Source organism: Mastomys coucha, unplaced genomic scaffold, assembly GCF_008632895.1.
Source record: "Mastomys coucha isolate ucsf_1 unplaced genomic scaffold, UCSF_Mcou_1 pScaffold14, whole genome shotgun sequence".
In the NCBI taxonomy this organism is placed as follows: Eukaryota; Metazoa; Chordata; class Mammalia; order Rodentia; family Muridae; genus Mastomys; species Mastomys coucha.
In genome coordinates this window covers 35,815,181-35,841,852 of record NW_022196896.1, presented here as the reverse complement: position 1 = coordinate 35,841,852, position 26,672 = coordinate 35,815,181, and the positions used below count along the sequence as shown (strand labels likewise).

The 26,672-nt window shown below is 36.9% G+C and overlaps 1 protein-coding gene and 1 non-coding gene across 3 annotated transcripts in view; one reads left to right on the top strand and one right to left on the bottom strand.

Moving 5' to 3' along the window:
- The window catches only part of Rb1cc1 (RB1 inducible coiled-coil 1), a 70,233-nt gene that overhangs the window by 1,474 nt on the left and 42,087 nt on the right, over positions 1-26,672 (bottom strand). Inside the window, exons 13-22 of one of the 2 annotated variants that reach the window (XM_031366768.1) lie at positions 23,288-23,391; positions 21,020-23,038; positions 12,456-12,621; positions 10,958-11,066; positions 10,633-10,873; positions 9,301-9,349; positions 7,818-7,865; positions 4,754-4,812; positions 2,793-2,929; positions 653-723 (exon numbers count right to left, since the gene is read on the bottom strand). In XM_031366768.1, the coding sequence (XP_031222628.1) occupies positions 653-723; positions 2,793-2,929; positions 4,754-4,812; positions 7,818-7,865; positions 9,301-9,349; positions 10,633-10,873; positions 10,958-11,066; positions 12,456-12,621; positions 21,020-23,038; positions 23,288-23,391 (3,003 nt within the window). The remainder of the gene's footprint in view (positions 1-652; positions 724-2,792; positions 2,930-4,753; positions 4,813-7,817; positions 7,866-9,300; positions 9,350-10,632; positions 10,874-10,957; positions 11,067-12,455; positions 12,622-21,019; positions 23,039-23,287; positions 23,392-26,672) is intronic. The other variant, XM_031366769.1, reaches the window with a different exon arrangement.
- LOC116089521 lies at positions 5,071-5,177 on the top strand. The gene has a single exon (XR_004118327.1). It is a non-coding gene; the product is annotated as a U6 spliceosomal RNA (small nuclear RNA).

The window sequence follows — 26,672 nt, the reverse complement described above, 5'->3', positions numbered from 1 at the left end:
AACTATAAAAAACAGGCTCCTGACCAAGTGAGAATAAACTAGTATTAATGAGTGTTGGGGGTGGGGAGGATGGTTTAGCTATCCCCTTCCCTCTCTAGTATAGTCTGGCTATATATCCTGGATGCCCTGGCCCTCACTAGGCGGACAAGACTGGCTTCAAATTTGTAGCACCCCTCCTTCCCTTGTCTTACAAAGGCTAGGATAGCATGTGCATATATTCATAGCCCAGGATGGTTTGGAACTATACAGATCCTTCTGTCTCTGCAGTGCTTCAAGTGCTCTGATTAGAGGTGTACTATCAATCCTGGCTTGTCAGTTTCATTTTTTTAGCCTCCAAATAAAGACTTGAGAGCATCTTTCATCAATGGTGTAGCATATAAAAAAACAAGTACAGACCAACTGTATAAATAAAGTTCATTGTTGCTTCTAGTGCTTTCAACATGAGTTACAATGGATGTTCCCCTTTATAAGTGAATGGACTGTTGCAAATCTATTTCTTCTATCTAAAGAAAATAGCAATATTTACTAGGTTTCTGGGTTAAACTCAATTTAATAAAATTCAAGCTCCAGGTGAACAAAAATCAGAAAACACTAGTAACTATTTCCATATAATAAAATTCCTAGGTGTAATATTACAGGGTACAGTTCTTACCTTTTTGGCTTGACAGTATTCCTTTTCCATTACTTTCCCAAGGACCCAGGGTCTTCTAGATGCACCTGAAGCTAATAAATAAATTGGTAATGTTTTTTCAAAGTTCATTCATGGAAAAAAAACTTCAGAATCAAAACAATAATGGTATTCTCAAAAGGATGTTTAAGCACTTTAAAAACCAATAAAATCACTGAGCCCAAATTATTTATTGAAGAAAAAAAAACCTATGGTGTGTTCTAATACATAAATACGTGTGCTTTTTAAAACACTCATTCAAGGAACACTAGTAATCTAAGTAGGAGTCATGAACCAATAACTAACTCGACACTGCCACCTACTGAAAGACCTAATGATAGTGTTGCCTAGCACAGCAACAGCAACACAGCTTGGCCTCAGTGAGCAATTAATAATAAAACCAAAGTCTAGAGGTGGGCTTCCTGGGGAGATATTGAGAATGCCCAAGACCAGAACACCAATGAGAAAACAAGCACTTTGTTTTAAAATTTATTACATTAGTAGTGCACATTTTTAAGTGTACATGTTTAGAAAAACACATAAGAAACAACAGAAATAAGGTAGAATGTTAGGTAAATCTGAGTTTGAATTATTTTCATCTACAAATGTAAAGAGCTGGGATAAAACTTAGAGACACAAGACACTAGGTTTGATCCCCAAACACCCCTTAAGTAAATACAAGGAAACAAGTGAAACAAGAACAAGGCCAGAGGGCAGAAAGATGAATCAGAGCATAGTGCTCCATGCCTGGAAATATAGCAGTGGGTAGGTACAGGGCGATGAATCAGGAGTTCTAGATGCATGACACTTTGCGACCAGTATGGGATATATGAGACTGTGTCAAATATCCAGAAATATACAGTAAGAAAAATGCTATCTGTTACCTAAATTTCAAGGTGAAAACAAATTTATCTTTTCACTTTTCATGGTTATATAACTGCTGTCCCACGGACATTATAAATGGGTCATCCATCAAAAGCCACGATGGGGTAGTCAAGCGACACTGCCCTAGCCCACGGATCATGTGGGGAAACTGATTTCCCTTTTCTTTTCAGGGTTTCTCTGTGTAATCCCGGCTGTCCTGGAACACACTCTGGGCCTAGAACTCAGAAGTCGGACTGTATCTGCTGAGACAGAGTGTTGCTATTAAAGGCATCTTCCACCACCCTTGGGTTGGTAAATTAATTTTCTAAGCAGTTCTATTTAGTCTAAGAATCCAGAATAGCTATTCTCTTCTCTTTGAACTCTTTAATGAGCCAATAAATAATGGGTATTGTTACTCAGCATGTTGAACAAAGCTCAGTTTCTACAAAATAAAACTCCATAAAACAATAATGGTGATGATGACTCAATGAACAAATGAACAAGGTAGGAAAACAAATCATAAATAGTACAGGAAAGGCACTACTTAAACCACCTATTTGGCAAACACTGGTAATATCTTTGAGCAAATAAGCATATACTAATTATCAACTGTTACCTCCCCTTCCCCCTCAGCCATCAGACTTCTGGCAGTCTCTGCTTGGAGGCTACCACCTGGGGAGCTAAGAGAAATGCTCTCTGCAGACTGTCAGTTCTTTGAAGAACCTGCCTGAGCTCACCTACCGCCTGAAGATCTCTCAAACCTGGGGACTTCGGCACCTGAACCTTTTTTGCAGTGTTTATGTTATGCAAATATCATGTAATCTAGAGATTTGGTTTCGGTTTCTCCTGTGACTATAAAAACCCTGGCTTATCTAAGTAAAGTGAAGTCTTGATTGGGCTATTTCAGCTTGACTTTGTGATTTCTCTTTGCATTTCGAATCCTCTATTTCAGGTCCTTTGTTCCCTCCTCTGAGAGAACCCAGTTTGTGAAACTGCAGGTAGTTTCAATCAACAAAATGAACATCAAAATTCTGACAGTAATACTGCAATTATTAGGTTATATCATGTTTTAATATATATACAGTCTGAGCAGTCTACTGTAGAATATTATACTCAAATTCAGAATTACCAGTTAAGTCCATATGTACCTAATCTAGATTTCATTTTTTAAAAAGGCAGATTTTCCTAATGACAAGAGGAGGGAATAAATGTCTCCCACTCAAGATTAGTACTTACTTTCTAGAAGTGTATGTGCACTTACCTCCCTCACCTGGTTTGAGATCCAGTGCAGGAAGAGACTCTGAATGCAGAAAATATAAAGTAGGACTAACAGTAAACAACACATAATTGTCATGCCGCTCATCTAGGATGATGAGAACCAAATCTCCCACCTGAAAACTAAGGAGAAGTAGGTTATTGTCCTGGAGAGTCTTTTAATCACATGCTACACCTTGAGACTATCCAGTTGGCTCAGTGTTTATGGGTTCTATGCCCACTGCTTGCAATGCAGTGGAAAAAATACTTAGTCATAGGTTAATTTTTTCCCCCAATCTTTCATTTTACACCAAGAAACATTTCTGGAATTTCAATTCTTAGGTGTGATTCTCTTCATTTCAAAAGAAAAAGCAACTGAAGCACGTCCATGTGCTGAATCAGGCCTTAGGAAGGCTCAATACAGACCTTCAATAGCAGAGGAAGAAATAGTTACAACTACCTACATGTATACTTAACTAGTGTTTAACTCTCAAACCATGTTCAAAATATTTACAGGTTGTGAAGATCAACCTCAGGTTTAGTTACTAGAGTAATTTTATGTGCTAGGTTCTCCAGCTGACAAAGTCAGCTATGAAGCCTTTTTCCTTCCCTCTTCTGGACACAGTGTCTTGGAATAGGCTGGCCTTTGACTTTGTCTCTTGCTTTCACTTTCTCAGTACTGGGACTACGTGTACAAGCACAGTCTATGAAGAGTTTTAAATACTGCTACACTTATGGGGTAAGCATTGTTTTGGCTGAACACCAAAGCCTAATGTATTAAAAGGAAGTAAAGATCTTTTGAGGCAGTAACATTAATACGCTTGTCTCTAGAAGACTAATGATTTGAATACACAGCTGGTTAAGCAGACAGCTATCCATCCTATCCTATGCTGTCCTATTCTATCCTATCCTATCCTATCGTATCCTATTGTATCGTATCGTATCGTATCCTATCCTATCCTAGAGAAGATAAAACTGAGATGCTAGGGCCAGAACAAGGATATCTGAGACTTGTAAAAAAAAAAAACCCTAGACAAATAAAATAAACCAAAACAAACCAAAATCCTTCAAACCAATTAATAACAAAAATCTCCTATAAATAAAATAAGGGTCTTCACAAATGCTTTATCCACAAACCAGGTACTGTGATTCACCCCTTTAATCCTAACAGTTGAGGCAGCATGGCAGGAATGGGCTACATGGTAAGACTCTTGTCTTAAGAAAACCAAGTCAGTGTGTCAATTTCAGTAATTCTTGCACAACAGGGTTCACTGAGCTGCTATGATGCTTTTCTTTATTATTCCAAAGCTCCTGCCAAACAAGCCTGGGGGAGACAACTACTTCTATGACATAATTTGGTCCAGGAAAGCAATGTTAAACTGTTTGACTGATGAAAACTTCAAATTATACTCTGAATTTATAGCACATAAAAAACATAAAATGGAGAAAAGCAGCATATCGACCTAAAATCAAGATCTTCCGATTTGAAGTGAGGATGAAGAAGCTAAGGATGTTTGCAGAGTGGACACTCAGCAGAAATATTAGCTAGTGTCAAGAAAAGCTTCCTGGGTGTTTGTGTGAATAATAGAACTCTAATGGGGTAACTCAGAATACAGTCCCCAAAGCTCCAGGAGAGCAGTGAGAAACCTTGCTTTCCAATGAATTTTCATCTTACCATCATGCACAAGGCACTTGGCTCAAAGAGCATGGGTCTAATAATCATTGTGACTATAATACCTTTTCATTAATTTAGCAATTTGATGCAAAACCCACAAAATAAAAATGTGATACTTGCCGGGCGGTGGTGGCGCACGCCTTTAATCCTAGCACTTGGGAGGCGGAGGCAGGCGGATTTCCGAGTTCGAGGCCAGCCTGGTCTACATAGTGAGTACCAGGACAGCCGGGGTTACAGAGAGAAACCCTGTCTCGAAAAACCAAAAAAAAAAAAAAAAAAAATGTGATACTTACTCTCTAATGGCTATTTTTTCAGAATGCCTTGAAGATACTGAGGACAAACTCTGTGACATCTGAGACATAAAAGGAGAATCATGCATTAGCTGCACACACAGTGCCATACTCATCAGAAAGGTCTGCTGTCACACATGTTCTAATCTGTGTTCAAGCTGAAAAGGCAACATGTATATACATTCATACTTATTTACATTCATTAATTCAACACTGAAATCTAAATTAGTACATTAAATTTCATCTACTCCATTCCAAACGCTATCTTGTACAAAGGCAAGGAATTGGTAACAGAATTATCTGACTAAGAAGGCCTTTCAGTGCTCCCTTCGGCAGCACATATACTAAAATTGGAACGATACAGAGAAAATTAGCATGGCCCCTGTGCAAGGATGACACGCAAGTTGGTGAAGCGTTCCATATTTTAAAAAAAAAAAAAAGGCCTTTCAGAGATTTGATAATATTATCCAGGAAAGTGACATATATCCTACCAGTGAAGTTAAGTCATTTTTAACACATGTTCAATTTTATTCAGATTGTTGTAAAAGCTCACTCTATAAAAAGCATCTAAACTTGGAGAAACACATGTCAATGCCTCTGTGTACAGACAGTAAATGTGCAGGAATGCATCCTTCTCTGGACACCAGATCTAGCTGCATGTGCTAGTTCTTTGGGTCACATGGGAACATCTCTACTTCTCTGGTTACTACTATTCTACATGCTATACAAAAGCAGTTTTAAAACGTTTCTTGAACCAAACTGCCCTATATGAAAACAAAGCAACAAAATATTAGTAAAAAATCTCAGCCAAATAAGGCTTATTATTCCCTTGGGGACTCTCCATAAAAAATGTATTGCGTGATGTCATTTGGAATAGGCCACTCTTCTTTAAAGCCTTAATAATTAGTAATACTACCAGTATAGAACATCTAATTGTTGTTGTTTGTGTGAAGGCAAAGGAAGAAAACAGAGGCTGGTAATAAATGGTGGCACATGCCTAGCTGGAATCATCATACTCTGGAGGTAGGACTATGCATTAGAGTCATCTAGAGAGATCCTGTTACAAAACAAACTAAAAAAAAAAAAGAAAACAGAGAGGGATGCTTCACTGATATTATTTGTTTGTGGTATGTTTTGAGACAGGGTCTCTCTACGTGGCCCTGGCTGTCCTGGAACTCCCCTGAACTCATAGACATCTGCCTGCCTCATTCTGCTTCCTGGGTGCTGGGATTAGTGATGTATGCCACTACACTCAGTTCACTGTTACAAATTGCAGGGGCTAGTGAAATGGCTCAGTTGGTGTCATGATTTGAATATGGTTGGCCTGGGGAGTAGCACTATTTGGAGGTGTGGCCTTGTTGGAATAGGTGTGTCACTGTGGACATGGGCTTTAAAACCCTCACTCTAGCTGCCTGGAAGTCAGTACTCTGCTAGCAGCTTTCAGATGAGGATGTAGAACTCTCAGCTCCTCCTGCACCATGCCTGCCTGGATGCTGCCATGCTCCCATCTTGATGAGAATAGACTGAGCCTCTGAACCTGTAAGCTAGCTCCAATATAATGTTGTCCTTATAAGATTTGCCTTGGTCAGTGTCTTTTCACAGCAATAAAACCCTAACTAAAACAGAAGTTGGTACCAGGAGTAGGGTATTGCTGTGAAAGGCCTGACCATGCTTTTGTTTGGAAGAATGTAGATTTGGGGATTTTTGTATTTGTAAAGCTATGGATATCTTTAAGTGGGGCTTAAAGGGCTATCCTAGGGGGAATATAAAAGACTTTGTTACTGAGAGTGATTTGAACTGTACAGACCTGGCCTAAGAGGTTACAGTGAAGGATGTCAGTGTGTGGCCTAGAGACTGGTTTTCTGGGATTTTGGTAAAGAATGTGGCTGCTTTTGCCCTTGTCTGAAGAGGCTAAGGTAAAGAGATTTATATTAATTACACTGAGAAAGGAAATCTCAAAAAAGCCCAGCAGAGACTTTGTTTTCTGGTAAGTCTCATGAAGAGTGTTTTGAACAAGCCTACCAAGCTTAGAAAGGAAAAATATAAAATATATAGTAAAAGGGTTTGTTGCATAAACCCTGGTGATCTAAATTAAGTCTTTGGAACCATAGTAGAATGAAAGAACCTATGTCAAAATGTGACCTATTACCTCCACATATTGACTGTGATATATGGGTATATGCATGAAAACTTTCTCTCTTTCTCTTTTAACCACTAAACATAAGCCTGAAACTATGTCTCCTTTAAAATATGCAATTATCAGAAAATAACTATTTTAGGTGCTAGGAATTCAATCTGATTTAGGGGAAATTAAGTAATTGCTCTATTAAAACATGACTGCCTCTAAAGTAGGATGCTGAAATAGTAGTTCCTTAATAATAAATTAAATTAAATATTATTAATATTTCTTTTCTTTTTTTTCTAAGTATCAAAGTAAGGTAACAAAGTCAGTCTACTTTGTTAAATTTTTAGTACAATGTACTCTTTTTAAGTCAAGAAAAACAAGATCCAGGGTAGAGAGATGGCACAGTGGTTAAGAGCAACGGCTGCTCTTACAGTGGATTGGGGTTCAGTTCCAGAATCCATGTGATAGGTTACAACTATCCGCATGCACTCACAAGTTGCACATAAATATATGAAGGCAAAACATTCATACACACAAAATTAATAAATCTACAAAGAAGGCCGAACAGGTGATTCTACAATCAATCAAAGTAGCAACCCTGACCAGATTCTATCACTTGAGAGCCAGTGATGGCAAATGTACAAAATGGCTTAACAAGCACGAATATGAATAAATCACATACATTCTGGGCTAGAAAGATGACATAGCAGATTAAAAGCAGGTGTCACCAACCCTGATAACCTGAGTTCAATGCCCAGACACACATGGCAGCAAAATTTATTTTGTCCTCTGATTTCCACACTGACACCATGATGGCACACATGCTCCATTCTAGTAAGTGTAAAAACAAAATTAGAAAAGGATATATCCCTTTAGGTGCATGTCTATACCAAAATGCAAAAGTACATTTTTTAAGAAGAGACATAACCAGAAAACTCTTACCAGTCTTTGATTTAACCGCTTGTTTTCTTCTTCTTTCAACTGCAATGTCTACAAGGAGAAAACAGACCTGTGGTTCAACCTTGGATGATTAGGTTCTCATCTTCAAATAGAGTACATCCAGAGAGTCTATTCTAACTGTTCTGATCACTAACCATTTTAGTGAGAATGAGAATACTGAATATATTATCCTAAAACTTGATTCCTTAAGTTTTCAAATCTTGTCATTAGCTGTATAATTTATAAACACACAATAAATGCTGCGTTTATCCCACCCAAATTTGCTAGCTCAGAGGTGGAACCTGCATTTGCAACATATTGTTACAACTTGTGTGATCCTGAGATATTAATCACAAAACAGGAAGAGAATGGCTAATACATTTGAGTTAAATTGGACAGTTTAGCTCTGGATTATTTCCTAAGCTGGTATATAATAAAGACATTGATAAAAATCTTCATGAATGGATGAATCGAATGAAACTAGCCACTGAGGGTTCATTCTGTTTTCAAAGTACTTTTAATTCATAAAAATTGCCAAATAAAATATTTATCCTTTTATTTTTGGTGTATTTGTGTTTCTGTGGGTGTATGTATACAATTCAGTATGCAACTGAAAGTTCCTTCCTCGTTCCAATTATTATTAAAAACTTCATTACTGCTGGGTAGTAGTTGCGCAGGCCTTTAATCTCAGCACTTGGGAGGCAAAGGCAGGCAGATTTCTGAGTTCAAGGCCAGCCTGGTCTACAGAGTGGAGTTCCAGGACAGCCAGGACTACACAGAGAAACCCTATCTCAAAAAACAAAACAAAACAAAACCCAAAAAACAAAAACAAACAAACAAACAAAAAACCAAAAAACTTCATTACTTCAGTCTTAATTTTTTATATTCTTGCTCATCTTAAAAAAAAATCTACTTTGGGGCTGGTGAGATGGCTCAGCAGGTAAGAGCACTGACTGCTCCTCTGAAGGTCCTGAGTTCAGATCCCAGCAACTACATGGTGCCTCACAACCACCCGTAATGAGATCTGATACCCTCTTCTGGTGCGTCTGAAGACAGCTACAGTGAATTATGCTGGAGCCAACAGCCACACACTTGATGGCTCACGGCCATCTGTACAGCTACATTATACTCATTCCCATAAAATAAATAAAAATAAATCTTAAAATATACTTTTTTTTTTAAAAAAAATGTTGAAATTCTTATTGATATTATACTGCTGTTTTCTGAGCTGTTATTAGGTAAAATTTTATAAAATAAATCCTTTTTGCCTTCTAGAAATGTCACTCACTGAAGAAGTTACATAGTGAGACCTGATCGTAAAATTATTCAGCTACTAAGAACACAAATGACAGGCCTTCTCAAACTAATCATATAAAGTCATAATTCATAAATGCAAGCCAAAATGCAATGTTTTTAAAACCAAAAGCATTTAAATGTTTACCCCAGAGTCATGATATTATACAAGTACTTCAGAGAGTCTGCTCACCCGTTCTAGGAGCATGATCCTTTGTTTCTCTTCAGATAGCATATTTTCTCTAAAAGTGAGAGAATGGTTATTTTTAAAGTTTAAGTATTTTCACAGAATGTACACTCTGAACTATACATTCATCAACAAGATTTCAGAAGCTTAGCTGGGCATGGTGCTACACACTTCTAATCCCAGCACTTGGGAGGCAGAGGCAGGCAGGTCTCTGAGTTCAAGGCCAGCTCTGATAACTTTGATAGAGTACAGAGCTTGTACTAAATTTTCAAAGGTAGCCTATATCAAAACAGCTGATACTCTGTGTCCAGACTTTGAGACTTGCCGAGTCTGTAAATTTTGAATATGTCCTTATCTAGAGATAATTTCTACAAAATTCATACTTTCTCAGATATTAAACACTCTTTTCCTTACCAGAATTAATTTTGAAAGAAATGTATATGAGTTATGTAGCTCTCTCAGATTACATTGATTATACTTGGTTTTAGATTCTTGTTTACTCTAGAATGGTCCAATTTCTACTTATATACCAGTATTTATACATAAGTATCCTTCTTAGAAGCATCAAAAGCTATACATCTAAATAAAGATGTGTCAAAATTTCCAATTGTACAAACTCGCCTTTTTGTTATTAACAAAAGTTGGGAAAACTGATTGTCATTTTTTATTTTCTTGGTGTGTAAGTATGGATGTGTGCATGTGTGAAAACCAGGTCAAGGTCAACAGCAGGAATCTTTGTTGAGTTTGCTTGCTACCTTTTTTGAGTTTTGTCACTGACCCTGGAGCTCATTAATTCTGCTAGAATAGCTGGCCAATGAGCTCTGAAGATCTGCCTGCCACTGTCCCCCACACACCACCAATATTAGGTTGAAGATATTAGATGCATGTTATACTTTATATCTTATACTGAGCTTTCTCTCTCTATATATATTTTTGTTTTAATTGCCTCTCCTGTACATAGAAGATAGATGCCCCCCCCCCCGCTCACTTTTCCACTCTGGATTAATTTCTGTCATTGATGAATTTTAATTACCATATTCTCTTAACATGCTTCTACACTGTCCTTTAAAACTACTTTTATATGGGTTAAGAAAAAATTAGTAAAGTTAAAAATTCTTCCTTTCTTTAGAATTTTATAATTTAATGGAGTAGCAGTGCAGACTTTTTTTTTTAATTTTGAGACAGCCTCAGCTAAATTGCTTTGAGTTCATTGTTGCCCAAGGAGAGCTTTAACTTGTGATCCCTCTTGTTGGGATTTATAGACCCATGACAGCAGTGTCAGGCCCATATGGCACTGTTGAATATAAAATTAATTGAATGGAAAATAAGCCTACTTACTGGACAGACATCATGCTTGTCTCCATTGCTGAATCCACTCTTCCTTCATCTGCTGTCTCCATGACTGATCTCTCTGGCTCACCTGGGAGCTCAGGTGCACAAGCACCATACAGCTCTGGGGCTGTAACCACAGGTGCTGAGGGAAGAAAACTGCTAGTGCGTAGTTTACTCACTTCCTCTTCAAGCTTCTTCTTCTCTTCAAGCAAACGAGCTCGGTCCTCAGAAAGCGACTCTATCAAATCTAAGACCCCAAAGTCAAAGGCACATGACTTACTGAAAGCATTTCAAAGTACTTTTAAAAATTATATTATCAGCCAACACTAACCTTTATCCCGCTCTTGCTGCTGCATCGTACTTTTTAGCTTATCACTAAGATCATTTATGATGTTTTCCTTCCTCATTTTCTCTCTTGTTAAGACTGTGTTAAAGTTGGTCTGAAACAATAGTAATAGTCAATCATAGTATAGTGCATATACTTAGGAGCCAATACTATGGAAATAAGACTGCCAAGATATTCTTTTCTGAGGTATGTTTATGGAGTCACATGACTAAGCAAATGGTATGTATTCCAGAAAAGGTTATTATTTTCTTTGTTTGAACTCAGTATCTTGAGAACAAAATTTTCTCCTTGTTTGTATTATCTTGTTTGTATTATAGTGCTAGGCACTAGCAAATGCCTGAGATTTTAGAGAAGTTAATGATTAACAGTTTAAATAGAGTGCTGTTGGATACATGACTTTTTCTTTGGGAAACTTTCTTTCCTCTGAAATCTTTGATCTTTGGCTAGCTCTTGATTACCATACTAGTATGTGATTATCTTTCTCTTATTTGGACATGTGCGATGTCCTCCGGGCCTCTATAGCAACTACGCTTATTACTCCTAGGTTTCACCGACGGCATGAAGTTCCCATATCCAACTGCCTAGAGGGTCCGACAGACAACTGGCAATTTTAACTGCATTTTAATTAACAAAGGAGATTAAACTTCTTAAACATTTCATTTATATTCATTAAACATATCCGTTCACTAAAATGTAACAAATACTTACGTGAGAAAATGACCTAACCTGATTCTTTAATCTGCTTAGCACTTACCCAAAACCTTTCAGAAATCTATTAATGGCAACAGACAGATTTAACAGGAAAATCCTTTGACAGTTTCAGACAAAAATCTTTAACAACAAAGAACAAAGTAAAAGTTTCAGGCTATCAAGAATATTTCAAGAGCTCTAAAATTCGAAAAACCTTTCTTTGAAGAAAAAAAGAGAATGTTACCAATGCAGCTTTACTACTGTGTAATTTCTTTTTTCAAACAGAAAATTATCACATATAAAAGCACATTAACCACTGTTTATTTTCACGAACTATGTATGCTATTTCTGTAATATGAAATGGACTAAGATAATCACAATTTATAATAAGCAAACTGGAACCTTAGGATAATTCAGATAGTTGTAAGCTTCCCAGTTTTGAATTCAGTTAATTCAGCCCCTAATTCCTTACAGGAATCTGAAATTGAGGATGTTTTAATAAGAGACCACAGTGAGACCTGCTGAGAAAAAGCCCAATTACATGTGAAATAAGTTGTGCCAAGGACACTGCAATTCTCAAAAGCAGATTTCATGTCTATGTGAGTTGATAATTCTTACATAAACTGCTAACTACATTCATGTGACATTGTTACAAGTTTTCTCTTTAAAATAAATTCTTTTATCATGAAAAAGGTCAAACATTAAGAAGGTCAAATAATGGAAACAAGAACCCTCAAATGCAGAGGACTTGCTTGGCTAGTTTGTATCAGTCTTCCTTAGATCAGGAACACACCTGCTGCTCAGCAATCAAAGAGCTTCTGACATTTTGCATTTCTTCATTCTTTCTTTTCTCTTGTTCTTCAAGTTGTTCCAGAAACTTAGCTTTTTCTTCTTGAAGTTTCTCTTGAAGTTCAGCAATTAAGCTTGAAGAATCTTCTCTGGCTGACTCAAAGGCAGGACTTAAAAATTAAAAAGAGATTTTTTAAAAAAACAATAACAGATAATCAAATATATATCAAATATCATACTTAGGTTATTTACCTCCCAGAAACCCAAGATAATGAGAAGTGAACTTCTGTATGTCTGTCTTTCTGACTGAAAGTAAAGTATGAAGTATGTAAGATCTGAAGTAATATGACTAATGACAGCAATGTGGCATAATCAGGGTTTTCATTGGCACCTATGAAACCAACGTACTTGTTGGGCACTTCAAGATTCAGCTTTTCTATCCTGAAGAGGAAACACATACCTAGTGACTTCTTAGAGAAAGTTTACTTTCCATAAATTTTGGCTCAATTAGATGCCTTAATGATAAGTAACAAGAAGCTAAAACAGAATTCTCTATACAAAGAAAATCTATGTATCCTTAAACTGATTCACTTTATAGTCAAAAGTTGACAAAATAAAAAGTTGGCAGCAGAGATGAGAATAGCCAAGTGAAAAGCACAATCAAGCCCAGGTGAATTATTCCACACTGGTTAGTAATCTTAAATCTTCTTTTACTTTCTTATTGGTTAGTTTATTTACATTTCAAATCTTGTCCCCCTTCTAGGTCTCCCAACCTCAGCCCCTGCCATCCAATCCCCCTGCCTTTTTCCTCTATGAGGGTGCTCCCCCTCCCACCCACTCACTCCCACCTCACCACCCTAGCATTCCTCTACTCTGGGGCCTCAAGTCTCCAAACGACCAAGGGCCTCCTATTCCATAAAATAGAAACACCAGAAGGAATACTCCCTATTTCGTTCTATGAAGCCAGTTATGCGGATACCTAAACCAGAAAGACCCAAGAAAGAACTTGGTCAGACCAATTTCCCTTATGAATACTGATGCAAAAGTGCTCAATAAGCAAACGGAATCCAAGAATACATCAAAATGATCATTCACCACGACCAAGTAAACTTTATCCCAGGGATGTAAGGATGGTTCAATATATGGAAATCCATCAATGTAAGCCACTACGTAAAGTCAAAAAAAAAGAAAATGATCACTTCATTAGATGTTGAAAAAGCATTTGACAAAATTCAACATCTCTCCTTGTTAAGTCTTGGAAAGATCGGGAATGCAATGCCCATACCTAAACATAGTAAAAACACTATAAAGCAAATCAGTAGCCATCATCAAACTGAGAAAAACTAGAGAAAAGCTTGAAGCAATCCCACTAAAAACTGGGACTAGACAAGGCTGCCCACTCTCTATCTACTCAATATAGTACTTGAAGTTCTAGCCATAGCAATTAGACAACTAAAGGAGGTCAAAGGGATACAAATCAAAAAGGCAGAAGTCAAAATATCACTATTTGCAGATGACATGATAGTATACTTAAGTGACCCCAAAAAATTTCACCAGAAAATTCCTAAACCTGATTAACAAATTTAGCGAAGTGGCTAGATATAAAAATTAACTCAAAGAAATCAGTAGCCTTCCTTTATACAAAGGATAATCAGGATGAGAAAGAAATTAGGGAAACGACACCTTCACAATAGTCACAAATAATATATCTTGGTGTGATTCTAACCAAGCAAGTAAAAGATCTCTACGACAAGAACTTCAGGTCTCTGAAGAAAGAAACTGAAGAAGATAGAAAGATCTTACATGCTCATGGATTGGCAGGATTAACATAGTAAAAAATGGCCACCTTATCAAACGCAATCTACAGATTCAACACAATCCCCATCAAAATTCCAACTCAATTATTCACAGTGATAGAAAGAGCAATTCTCAAATTCATCTAGCATAATAAAAAACTCAGGATAGTGGAAAAGCTATTCTCAACAATAAAAGGATTTCTGGGAGAATCACCATCCCTGACCTCAAGCTGAACTACAGAGCAATAGTGATTAAAAAAATCAAAACCCAAAAAACAACCCGCCACCCCCCCCCCCCAAAAACCACATGGTGTTTGTACAGAGACAGACAGGTAGACAAGTGGAACAGAACTGAACCACAAACCCACACCTATGGTCACTTGATTATTGACAAAGGAGCCAAAACCACTTAGTGGAAAAAAAAAAGACAGCATTTTCAACAAATGGTGCTGGATCAACTAGAGGTCAGCATGTAATCTTAGATCTTAATTTGCTTTCAACCTTTAAAGATTCCTAAAATATTGCCTTTGAAGTGTTGAACCAAGCCGGGCACAGTGGTTCATCCAAGCACTGATGTTTCTGCAAGCTTTCTTACCCACACCAGCAGGTGAGCCTAGGCCGCACAGCAAGGCTCTTGTCTCAATTTCTATTAGAGGCTGTTGTGTTGTTAGTAGAAAATAAACTTTCAGTGTGCATATAGATGATTTAAAAGACAATGGAATGTTTTTGGAACAGAGGTGCAAATTATAAACAGGGTTAGTTAAAAAAAAGTTTATGCTTTTTATGCTCATGCCTAGTTTTCTATTATAATTATGGTGGCAATGTACAATTAATACTATAGCAACTAAAATTATGCAGATCATCACTGGGAATCTTTTATCCATACATCCAAATGTACAGATAAAGCTAACCCAATCTTGAACACTCAGACAAACATTCCTCCTTAATTAAGCGCGTAAGCAAGTCTGATTTATGACTTAGTGCAAACAGGTTGTGATCTTCTATTTCATATAACACAGCATTAAAGGATGAAGGATTTATTTTGTTTCTTCTTGGGGCTGAAAGAAATGTTGCTGTGCAAGTTTAAGCTTTATCAAAGCTGCATACAGGAAGTGCTAGTGAGAAACACAAAGGGCTCTGGATTGTAACAACACATAAACTAGGCAAAGGCAGGGCTGAGTGGTAATCCTGATCAGCTAATACCCGTACAGCTGGAGGGTACATAACAATAATTTACAATACAGAAGGTTATAGCCAGATTAGATAATCAAGCAGAGCATTGTATGGAATGTACTGAAATGGGGCTACAACTGGCAACAGTCACAAATTCAAATTTTATTGTAAACAAAATGTTTTCAGAATGATAACATGTTGAAGGAGAAGAACATGAAGCAAATAAGTAGAGGAAGTTTGTATTACTAAGAATGAAACAGTATCGTTCAAATTGTGTGACTGGGGGTGTGTATGCACAAAGGCAAATACCTATCATTTCTCATTTTTTTTTAATCTTTGTATCACTGTGTTTCAGGATAAATGCTGGACTGAGATGACCCAGGCAGAAGAGAGAGGTCTAGTCAAGCAAGCATAAGCAGCTATCACACTCACTCTCTCTGAAAAGAGCAACGATCCCCTGAACCAAAAAGAGTATTCTAAGTGATTAGAACAGGTATGTTGCACAATGACAAAAAGGCTAAAGGGGTAAAAAAAAAAAAAATAAAGTCTAAGGCCTGAGATGGAAGAATTAACTAACACAGCAAATGAAACACACAGTTGATATAACCAACTTTTGTTCAGTTTTCTTTTTCTAAACTACCACTTCCTGGCTTTGGGGAACTAGCAAAGGAGTAGTAGTGGTGATAAGGGGGCACATTAAAATTCAAACTTAAATGTATACTGGCTGGCTAAGATTTCTAAGTGGTTCTGTTTAAGCGCAACCAGACTGAACTTAGTTATACCTAACAAGTTATAACCTGGTGCGAGTTATAACCTGGTGGTGAAGTAAAACGCCAATAGATTAGGGTATTCCACAGCAACTTTTATGAAGGGACAAATGAAGGTAGGGCTTTGGGGCATGTCTCAACTGCCTTTTTAAATACTTTTTGACGAGCTTCCATTCCATACAGCACAGGAGTCTTCTTTTTCAGAAGTTCCATTCTCAAAATTCAGATCCTTTACAAGATCCTGTCACAGAATTCAGTTGCTTCCAGACCTACTGTGACTTTTAAACCAGGTAACCAAGTAAGTTAAAAATGTAACCAAAGGAGGTTTGCATCCATCAAATACTAAAATTTATTTTGGCAAAAAACATGAAATGATAGGGTGGAGAACGCACCTAATGTGGGAGACATAAGCTATTAGTATAGGAACAAGAACCCAATTCTACTGTTATGGTACATACAATAAAAGTGTGAACCTAATGAGCACTATTCTATTCAACTTTGGCAAAAGCAGTCACTGAAAACAAATACATGAATGTGTATGGCTCATTTCAATAAAGCTATATCAGAAGCCCCCACACCTGCAGGATCAATATCTCATACAACACATGCCTGGCAGCATAGATATTATGATCTCTTCATATACTATTTCTATTCACAAATATCTAAGGTAAAAATTAACTTACACATTAAACAAAGAAAGTAACTAATATAGTCTTGTAATAAAATATAAATGTGGCCTCTCAAGATATCCTATCATACTAAACTCACTCTACAAGTCAGGAAAGGTAGAAATATCTATCTGGTGAGATGAAATAAGGTAAATGAAGTAAGTAAGTAGCCACTGTGTTAGAAAGCAAGGGCACTTTACCTCCACATTAGGAGAGAGAGATTGTGTGCCATAATGCTCCTGAAATTAAGGAAAGGATGGGGAATCTTGGGGTGCGTGTATGTAACTGAAGAGACAACAGATGTTATAAATGTGGACAGATTCCTAGATTCCAGCTTTTCGATCCATGCCATAAATCATCTACTAATTTTGTTAAAACGTAGTTAGCAGGCATCTGACCTTGGTGCACAGATGTCACAGCAGTTTACTATCAATGACAAAATTATCTTTGAAGAATTGTGTAATTATTACTCCCAAGTCTAGTTGGCAGAGGTACTTGTCTTCCTCCTATTCTGGACATCATACTGCTCTAACACATTTAATGGCATTGGCTGGCTAAACCTGACTTGTAGGATGAATTTACAACTATAAGATATTTTGATTGGGCAAGACATATGCAGGGTACAAAGGCTCTGAATATTTGGGGTTAGTCAGCAGTGTCTGTGTTCCCTCTGAAAGGGAAAGGGTATTGCTGGGCAAGCCTCTAATCTTGGAAGTAACACCCCTCTGCGAGTATGCTATTTTGGGCCATTTACCAGGGAACAAAGTAAAATCCACTCTTTATAAAAGGTCTGGATTAGCATATTAGCTTCTCTAACCTTTAGACCACACACCCGAGTGGATATCTGAAGTGTGGCTAGCAGAAATGAACGACGCATGGAATTTTGCGGCATACTATAAGATAATCATAATAAAGACCCTATAGATAGGGAATCAGTATTTTCCTTTTGCAGAGTTATCATCAAGTGTTCTACTTGGTCCCTGTACAGACTAAAAACCTTACTACAATAATCTCCTAAATTACTATGAAAGACCATGGCTGTTTTCTATAAAGTACTATTTATATTAGTTACTTTTCTATTGCTGTGATAAAACATTACGAGCAAGGCAATTTAAGGAAGACTTTACATTAGATTTATAATATAAGAGTGCCATTTTGAATGGATAAAGCCCAAAGGTAGTAGAGCTCTGAGCCTAAAAACCATTTTGTGACAATTCTTCTAGCTATGTCACAATAGCAAAACTTGAAATTGGTACAAATATGATTTGAAAGAAAAGCAACATAAATTTGGCATATGCTTATTTAGAAGTGATTTACTTCTAAAGGAAGCAATTCTTGGGAGTTAGGGAGACAGCTCAGTGGGCAAAGTACCACAGAAGCATACTGACTTAAGCTGGAATCCCCCAGAAACTATATAAAACCAAGTGTGGTATCTTACCTCTGTAATTCAAGCATACTACTGGTAAAATGAGAGGTAGAAATATAAGAATCCAGAGCTGGCGAGATGGATCAGCGGGTAAGAGCACTGACTACTAAGTTCGGATCCCAGCAACCATATGTTGGCTCACAACCATCCGTAATAAGATCTAACGCCCTCTTTGGGTGCGTTATCAATTGGCCATTGAGCCCATCAAAACAATAAGTATAAATGTTATCTGTTATAAAGTTGGTTTAATTTCATAGTGTCTAATAGAATAAGGACAGAAAAAACTATTAATGTATCAGTTTTCCTGGGATGTTTCTAGGCATTACTATGTCTAGTAATAGAGGGGACAAAAAGAAAACTAATGAAAAACTATACCACTTATGGACAGGGATATAGCTCAGTGGTATACTTGCCTACCATGTACAAAACTCTGGGTTTAGACACACACACACACACACACACATGTATATACATATATACATACATACATACATACACAGACACACATACATATCAGATGCAAGGGTAACTACAGAAATAAAGGCAAGTAATTAAATCTACCCACATTTAAGGCATTTCATTTTTAATGGCTTTTATGTTTAATGTTCCTTAAGGTTTTATTATTCCTTCTACCCCTACAGTTTATGAAGTTAGGTACAACAATGATAGTTATCCTCTATTTTTTTTTCAGCTTTTAACCTACAGAATGGCAGTGACTGTAACAAAACAAAAAGGGAAACGAACAAATGTTCAATCAAGGAAGAATAGAATAAGATCAGTTTGAGTCTTACCTTTGAAAACAGAGAGGGTAAGGAAATTTCAGGGATATGTGGGACAAAAGTTGCATCATGTGAAACAAATATGATATTAATTTAAGTGTTTTTATTTGGGTGTTCAATATGAATAAAGAAATATCGACATCTGACTACTACGTTTAAAACAGGGTACAATGCTAGACTCTCCCCCACAACACTTCTACCAACTTTTTTGTAATCTTATACATACTTCAAAGCAGGGATTCTACATTTCCCAAAATCCCTTGAAGAGCTTTAAATATGCCAATAAAAGAACACCTGCAAGGTTTGGGAGACAGAAGAGAGGCCCAGTCCTATTCTCCAGAAGTGGTTGTAGCTGGTTGTCTCACAAAAACTTCCTGACAAGTAACTGAGAACCACTCATTTTATGTTGCAGATTAAGTCAACATTTCCTGCTTTTAAGAGGTTCTTGAGTGCTGTGGCAGCTTCCCAGTGAGCCATGGAGAATCAACTTTGATGGGTACTTCAGAGGATGTCTTGATATTTCACTTAGAGCTTGACAAAATCTCACTAAACATTAGTCAGTCTCTTTTAGGCCCTTTAGACTCCAATCTTGACAACTGTTCTTGTCAAGCTTGCACTGCTCAGCTGTAGCAGTAAGTTTGTTGGCCAGTTTGGAGAAAATTTCCCACTCCTGCAATCTGATCTCTCTCAATATTGGATCAAATTCTTCATTTCCTACTCTTGGTTTCTTATCACTCTACCTTGCTATCAGCAAGAATCTTGGAAGGTCAGTTGGAAAAGAAAGGCTAAAATTTCCTTTCATTTGATTGCTTTGTCTTTATATAGCTCCATCTCCTGATCATGCTACCTAGAAGAAACTTAAACTATGCTGTACTAAACTAAACTCAGTTTAGCATAGATACTGCAATAATTCCTTAATATACTCTGCTATTAACAGTTTACCATACAGTTCTTCAATGAGCTTTTTCAGTCATTACAATGTTATGACTTTTTGTCTTCAAGTTCTATTTCCACAAGACTTCTCTATTAGACCCTCTCACCTCCCATAAACACAAAAAGAGCTATTTTAAAATCAGCATTACAATACAGGCAGAAACACACATACATACACATATATAAGCACACACAATACAATATTCACGCTGAGAACCAATGATAGGAGTAAATGATAGATTAAGCATACTGCGTAAAATCCCACCACAAAACGGAAATACCAAACCCATCTGTGGTAACAAAACAAACAAAAAAAAAAGCCAGACATTAAAAAAATTAAACAGCCGGGCAGTGGTGGCGCACGCCTTTAATCCCAGCACTTGGGAGGCAGAGGCAGGTGGATTTCTGAGTTCGAGGCCAGCCTGGTCTACAGAGTGAGTTCCAGGACAGCCGGGGCTATACAGAGAAACCCTGTCTCGAAAAACCAAAAAAAAAATAAATAAATAAACAAACAGAAACACACAAGCAAGAAGTCTGGAATTTAAAAGCATTAGCTTTCCAACCAGAGAAAACAAAAATGAAATTGTAGTATCAAGAAAGCATATTCCCATTGACTCTTTTAAAAAAAATAGGAAAAGAAAAGCAATTTCAACTGACAAATTTAGTAAAAGGTACAAATCACGTGTTTCAAAAACAATTTTCTGAAAACGATTTGTTGTTTTCTTTTTAAGACAAAGTCTAGCCTAAAACTAGTTCACTCTGGAGCCCAGACTTGGCTCTACAGCAATCCTACTGCCTCAGCCTCTCAAGTACTTGGATTACAGGCATAAGCTATCACACCTAGCTCTAGCAATAGTAAGTTTACATAATGTTACAATCATGTTTATGATAGATAGTATTCTAAGGTAAAATTTCTTCACTTTTTGAAAGTATCCCAGAAAATATCCTAGAAAAATCAACCAATCAAGGTATTATAATTAACACATACATCTGAAATAGTTAATTACATTCTAACTTAATACTTACCTTTTGGCTATTTGAGTCTCAAGATGTTTAACTTTTTCTAATAACTCTTTCTCAACAAGTTCTCTTTCCAACTTAAATTCATCTAGTGCAGTTTGAACAGCTTTATCTTTTTCAAAATTAAGCTTCTGAATTAATTGTTCTTTGTCTTGCTCGTGGTTCATGACCAATCTCTCCTTGTCTTTCTCAAGGTTCTGGATAAGTGCTTCATACTTCTCTTCTTGTTGGGTTATTTTTTCATCTTTTTGTTTTTCAAGAGCACTCAGTTCTGACTTCAATTTAGTCTGCAATTCAACTATTTGTTCTTTCAGTTTTTTTTCTATTTCAAATGCTTGGTGATGCAAAGACATAACATTGTCTAATTCAGCCTTAAGTATATTAGATTCTTCTTCGTGTCTACTGATTAACTCTGAAATGCACTGATCTTTTTCAATTGTCATTAAAGCTCTTAACTCTGACAAACCCACCTGATAACTCTCATTATTATCATGAATTTTTTGGTTTAGTTTACTTATTTCTGTTCTTAAATTTTCAGTCTCTTGTTCAAGTAAAGACTTCAACACTTCCTTCTGCTGTGTTCTGCTCTCTTCCAACAAGATCTTTATCTCATCTGTTTCTGCTTCCTTTAGTGCAAGTTCAACCTCTAACTTACATCTCATATCTGACAAGTCAGAAACTTTGAGTTTAAATTCCTGCAGCTGCTGCTCTTTTTCCTGAATAGTTGAGGCATGAGATTCTAGCATCTCGTCAATTCTTTGCTGATTTTCCTTTCTTAAATTCTCCAAAGACATGTTGTGGTCTGTCATAACTTTCTCAAACTCCTGTGTGTGCCTGATGTGCAGTGTGTCCTCTAATTCCTTCAGGTGATTTTGTTCTAAACTCTGAAATTCAGCTCTCAATGACTCTATTTTTTCATCATGCAGCTTTTTCAGATCTTCTAACACCACCTCTCGTGACTGTTTCAGTTCTTTAATTTCACAATTTTGAGTATGCATTATATTTTCCATCTCCAACAACTTCTGATCCTTTTCTTGCTGCATGCAGACAATCGCATCCTTTTCATGTTTAATCAAAGTGAATTCATTGTCTTTATTTTGTAAAGCCCCTTCCAGGGATACTAAATCTTCTTTCAATTTTAAAATTTTATTTACATTTTCTTCACTGTCTTTTGCTAGCGCATCAAGTTTGCATTCATACTCAATTTTTAAAGATTGGAGTTCTTGCTGGTGCTTTTCCTTTAGTGTTATTTCTAGGGAACATTTTACTTTTTCAATAATATTTCTTATTTCTACAGCTGTACATTTTAAATAATTTGATAAGTCACACTGTTCTTTTTGTACAAATGTTCTAAAGTAGCACAGATCATCCTTGATGGTTTGTATACTAATGTGAGAGTCTTGGGCAGCAACTCTGCATTTCTCCAGCTGGACATGTAGAGCAGCCCGATCCCCAAAGCCCTCGTTTCCACGCGTACTTGTGTCTTGCATGCGCCTACTATCTATTGCATTGATGACTGAAGAGTAAAGTGACTCCACCATCATTTCTGGACTTTGTGGATCACTTATAGGGTTTGGAGATGATAAATTTTCTTCTATCACAAACTCATTCACAGCAGACATAAAGTCAGATTCAGGGCTTTCTGCTAATGAATCCAAGTCTATAGAAGCTTGGTGAACAGTTTGTTCTGTGTTTGGATGGGAGATGGTTTCAAAATCAAAAGTATGAGCATCAATGCTATCTGGAGATAATTCTTCTAAGGGACACACTGCCGGACATAAGGTATCCTGAACAGTTAGTGGAGGGGGAGTTTTTGGTGAGGTAGTAGTTGTAATGGCCGTTGTACTTTCTATTCTTGGAGAAGCAGCTGAGTGTGGGGATGCCTGGCCTGTGGACGCCTTTTGTTCACTCAGTAGGTCTGTAATGGTCTGTGACATCTCATCCACACTTTGTGCTGCTTTCACCAAACTGTGCAGGGCAAGTACATGCTGGTGCAGAGGTTCAAAGTCACAAAGTAAGGGAACCCTGAAAAAGAATGATGTTTTTAGTTTCTAACAAAAACTGCAAACAAATTATTTCACTCTCTTAAACAAAATGAACAGCATGGTCAGTCCTTGTTAAGCAAGGACAGGCAAACTGAAAGAAGCTTGTACACTCATAAAAAAAAAAAAAACCAAAAACCCAGTATAAAAAGTTAGGGAAGCTACAAGAAAACAAATCTTAATTTTCACCATTTTAAGATCAACTCAAGTCAAAAGTATTCATGGCTGTTACCTGAGGAATGGCTGCACTTCTGAAGGACAAAATGATTGAAGAAACTGTAAATCTTTTAATGATATATCTGGAAGTTCACAGTCAAATTTTCGAGGCTTCTGAGTCTATAAATGGAGAAAAAAAACTATCAATACAAGGATGAATTTATGATTTTCTTGCAACATAAGAGACTGACAAAAAAACATGTAGAATGATCTTCTTATAATTGAGAGAGAATAATAATAGACTTAAACAAAGACCATGCAAATATGACAGCGCACACTAGTCTGGAAACTTGAGCTTCTTGGTGGTAACCAATATGCTTGTTCTTTCTTGACTTGCAGAATGGTCACAAAAGGTCTCTATAGTAAACTTTGTTGGTATACCTTAGGAAGATTCTTTTTCTTTGATCTTCTCATTTTGAAGTATTCAAACTTTAATTCTAAATGGAAAATGGATTGTAAACACCTACTAATTGTTTTTTATAATAATGGCATGAAAGGGTATCTTTTAAAAGTAACTCTGACGAATCACGAAGATTTAAATATGTCAGGATAATCTTCATAAAATAGGTTCATTGATAATGAGTATGTGAATTCTAATTATAATTGTTCATTCTTAAGAATACTGCCATGCAGAAACATGTTTGAAATTGATGTCTTAATATGGTGGAAGAACACAGCATTTCCTAAATTTCTTTGATCATGAAACCTGTCAGTTTCCACTTAAAATATTAATATGCTCACCTAACTGCCCTTAAAATCTATCAAATGACGTTTTCATGTTTAATTTTTAAGGAAGAATTATTGAAGACTCAAGTTACTCTGACTCAAATAATGAAGTGGCCTGGAGACAATGGGAAGAAATGACAACAGACAATAGAAAGACTACAAAAAGCTCCACTCCCAGGCACTCTAACACGCCCAGGATCAGAGATGAGGAAGACACAACATCTGTCATAACACCAGGAGTAACTGGGACACCGGGACCAGGAACACAGGAACTCCACCAGCCCAGTGGCTCTGGTTTCTTCTGGTCTGTCTGGGCCGGCCGGTGCCCTGAGCAGACCTTGGGTAAAAGCACCTCAGTGAGTCCCACAGCACCCAGAGGAAGCTCCACTCCCAGGTGCTGTAACAAGCCCAGGATCACAAGATCCCAGAATCACAGGATCACAGAGACAACTTGACTGAGGAGTTCTGACACAACCAGATTATAGAAAGGATAGGTTCCAGTCACATTTAACAAGGGCAGGTAGAACTAGAGATTCCCAGATGGGGGGCAAGCATAAGAAAATAAACACAAACCAAGGTTACATGGCATCATCAGAACCCAATTCTCCCACCATAGCAAGTCCTGGACACACCATCACACCGGAAAAGCAACATTCAGATATAAAATCACTTCTTATGGTGATGTTACAGGACTTTAAGAAAGACATAAAAAGCACCCTCAAAGAAATACAAGAGAACTCAGGTAAACAGCTAGAAGCTCTTAAAGAGGAAACACAAAAATCCCTTAAAGAACAACAGGAAAACACAAACAAACAGGTGAAGGAAATGAGCAAAACCATCCAGAATCTAAAAATGGAAATAGAAACAATAAAGAAATCATAAAGAGAGATAACCCTGGAGATACAAAACCTAGAAAAGAAATCAGAAGTCATACATGCAAGTATCACCAACAGAATACAAGAGATAGAAGAGAGAATCTCAGGGGTAGAAGATACCATAGAAAACATTGACACAACAGTCAAAGAAAATGCAAAAAGCAAAAACTCCTAATGCAGAACATCCATGAAATCCAGGACACAATGAGAAGACCAAACCTAAGGATAATAGGTATAGAAGAGAGTGAAGACTCCCAATGTAATGAGCCAGTAAATATCTTCAACAAAATTATAGAAGAAAACTTCCCTAACCTAAAGAAAGAGATGCCCATGAACATACAAGAAACCTACAGAACTCCAAATAGACTGGATCAGAAAAGAAATTCCTCCTGTCACATAGTAATCAAAACACGAAATGCACTAAACAAAGAGTGAATTTTAAAAGCAGTAAGGAAAAAAGGTCAAGTAACATATAAAGGCAGGCCTACTAGAATTACACTAGACTTCTCACCAGAGAGTATAAAAGCTAGGAGGCCCTGGGCAGATGTCATATAGAGCCTACAAGAACACAAATGCCATCCCAGGCTATTATACCCAGCAAAACTCTCAATTACCATAGATGGAGAAAACAAGATATTCCATAACAAAACAAAATTTACACAGTATCTTTCCACAAATCCAGCCCTTCAAAGGGTAACAAATGGAAAACTCCAACACAAGGAGGGGAACTACATCTCTGAAAAGGCAAAAATGTAATCTTCCAACTAAAAGAAGATAGACACATGAACAGAATTCTAACTCTAACAACAAAAATAACAGGAAGCAACAATTACTTTTCCTTAATATCTATTAATATCAATGGATTTAATTCCCCAATAAAAAGACATAGACTATCAGACTGGTTATGTAAACAGGACCCAACATTTTGTTGCATACAGGAAACCCACCTCAGTGACAAAGACAGATACTACTTCAGAATAAAAGGCTGGAAAACAATCCTCCAAGCCAATGGCCCCAAGAAAAAAGCTGGAGTAGCCATTCTAATATCGAATAAAATCGACTTTCTCCCTAAAGTGATCAAAAAGAGTGACACTTCAAATTCATCAAAGGTATGATCTACCAAGATGAACTCTCAATTCTGAATCTCTATGCTTCAAATCGAAGGGCATCTACATTCAAAAAAGAAACTTTACTAAAGCTCAAAGCACAAATTGCACCGCACACAATAATAGTGTGAGATATCAATGCCCCACTCTCTGCAATGGACAGATCATGGAAACAGAAATTAAACAAAGACATGGTGAGACTAACAGAAGTTATGAAACAGATGGATTTAACAGATATTTATATAACTTTTTATTCTAAAGCAAAAGGATATACCTTCTTCTCAGCATCTCATGGTACTTTTTCCAAAATTGACCACAAATCAGGCCTCAACAGATACAAGAAGATTGAAATATTTCCTTGTATTCTATCAGATCACTATGGACTAAAGCTGCTCCTCAAATAACAACATAAACAATAGAATGCCCACATACACGTGGAAGCTTAACAACACTCTACTCAATGATAACTTGGTCAAGGAAAATAAAGAAAGAAATTACAGACTTTTTTGAGTTTAATGAAAATGAAGCCACACCATACCCAAACTTATGGGACACAATGAAAGCAGTCCTACGAGGAAAACTCATAGCTTTAAGTGCCTCCAAAACGAAACTGGAGAGAGCATACACCAGCAAATTGACAGCACATCTGAAGGCTCTAGTACAAAAAGAAGCAAATTCACCCATGAGAAGTCAA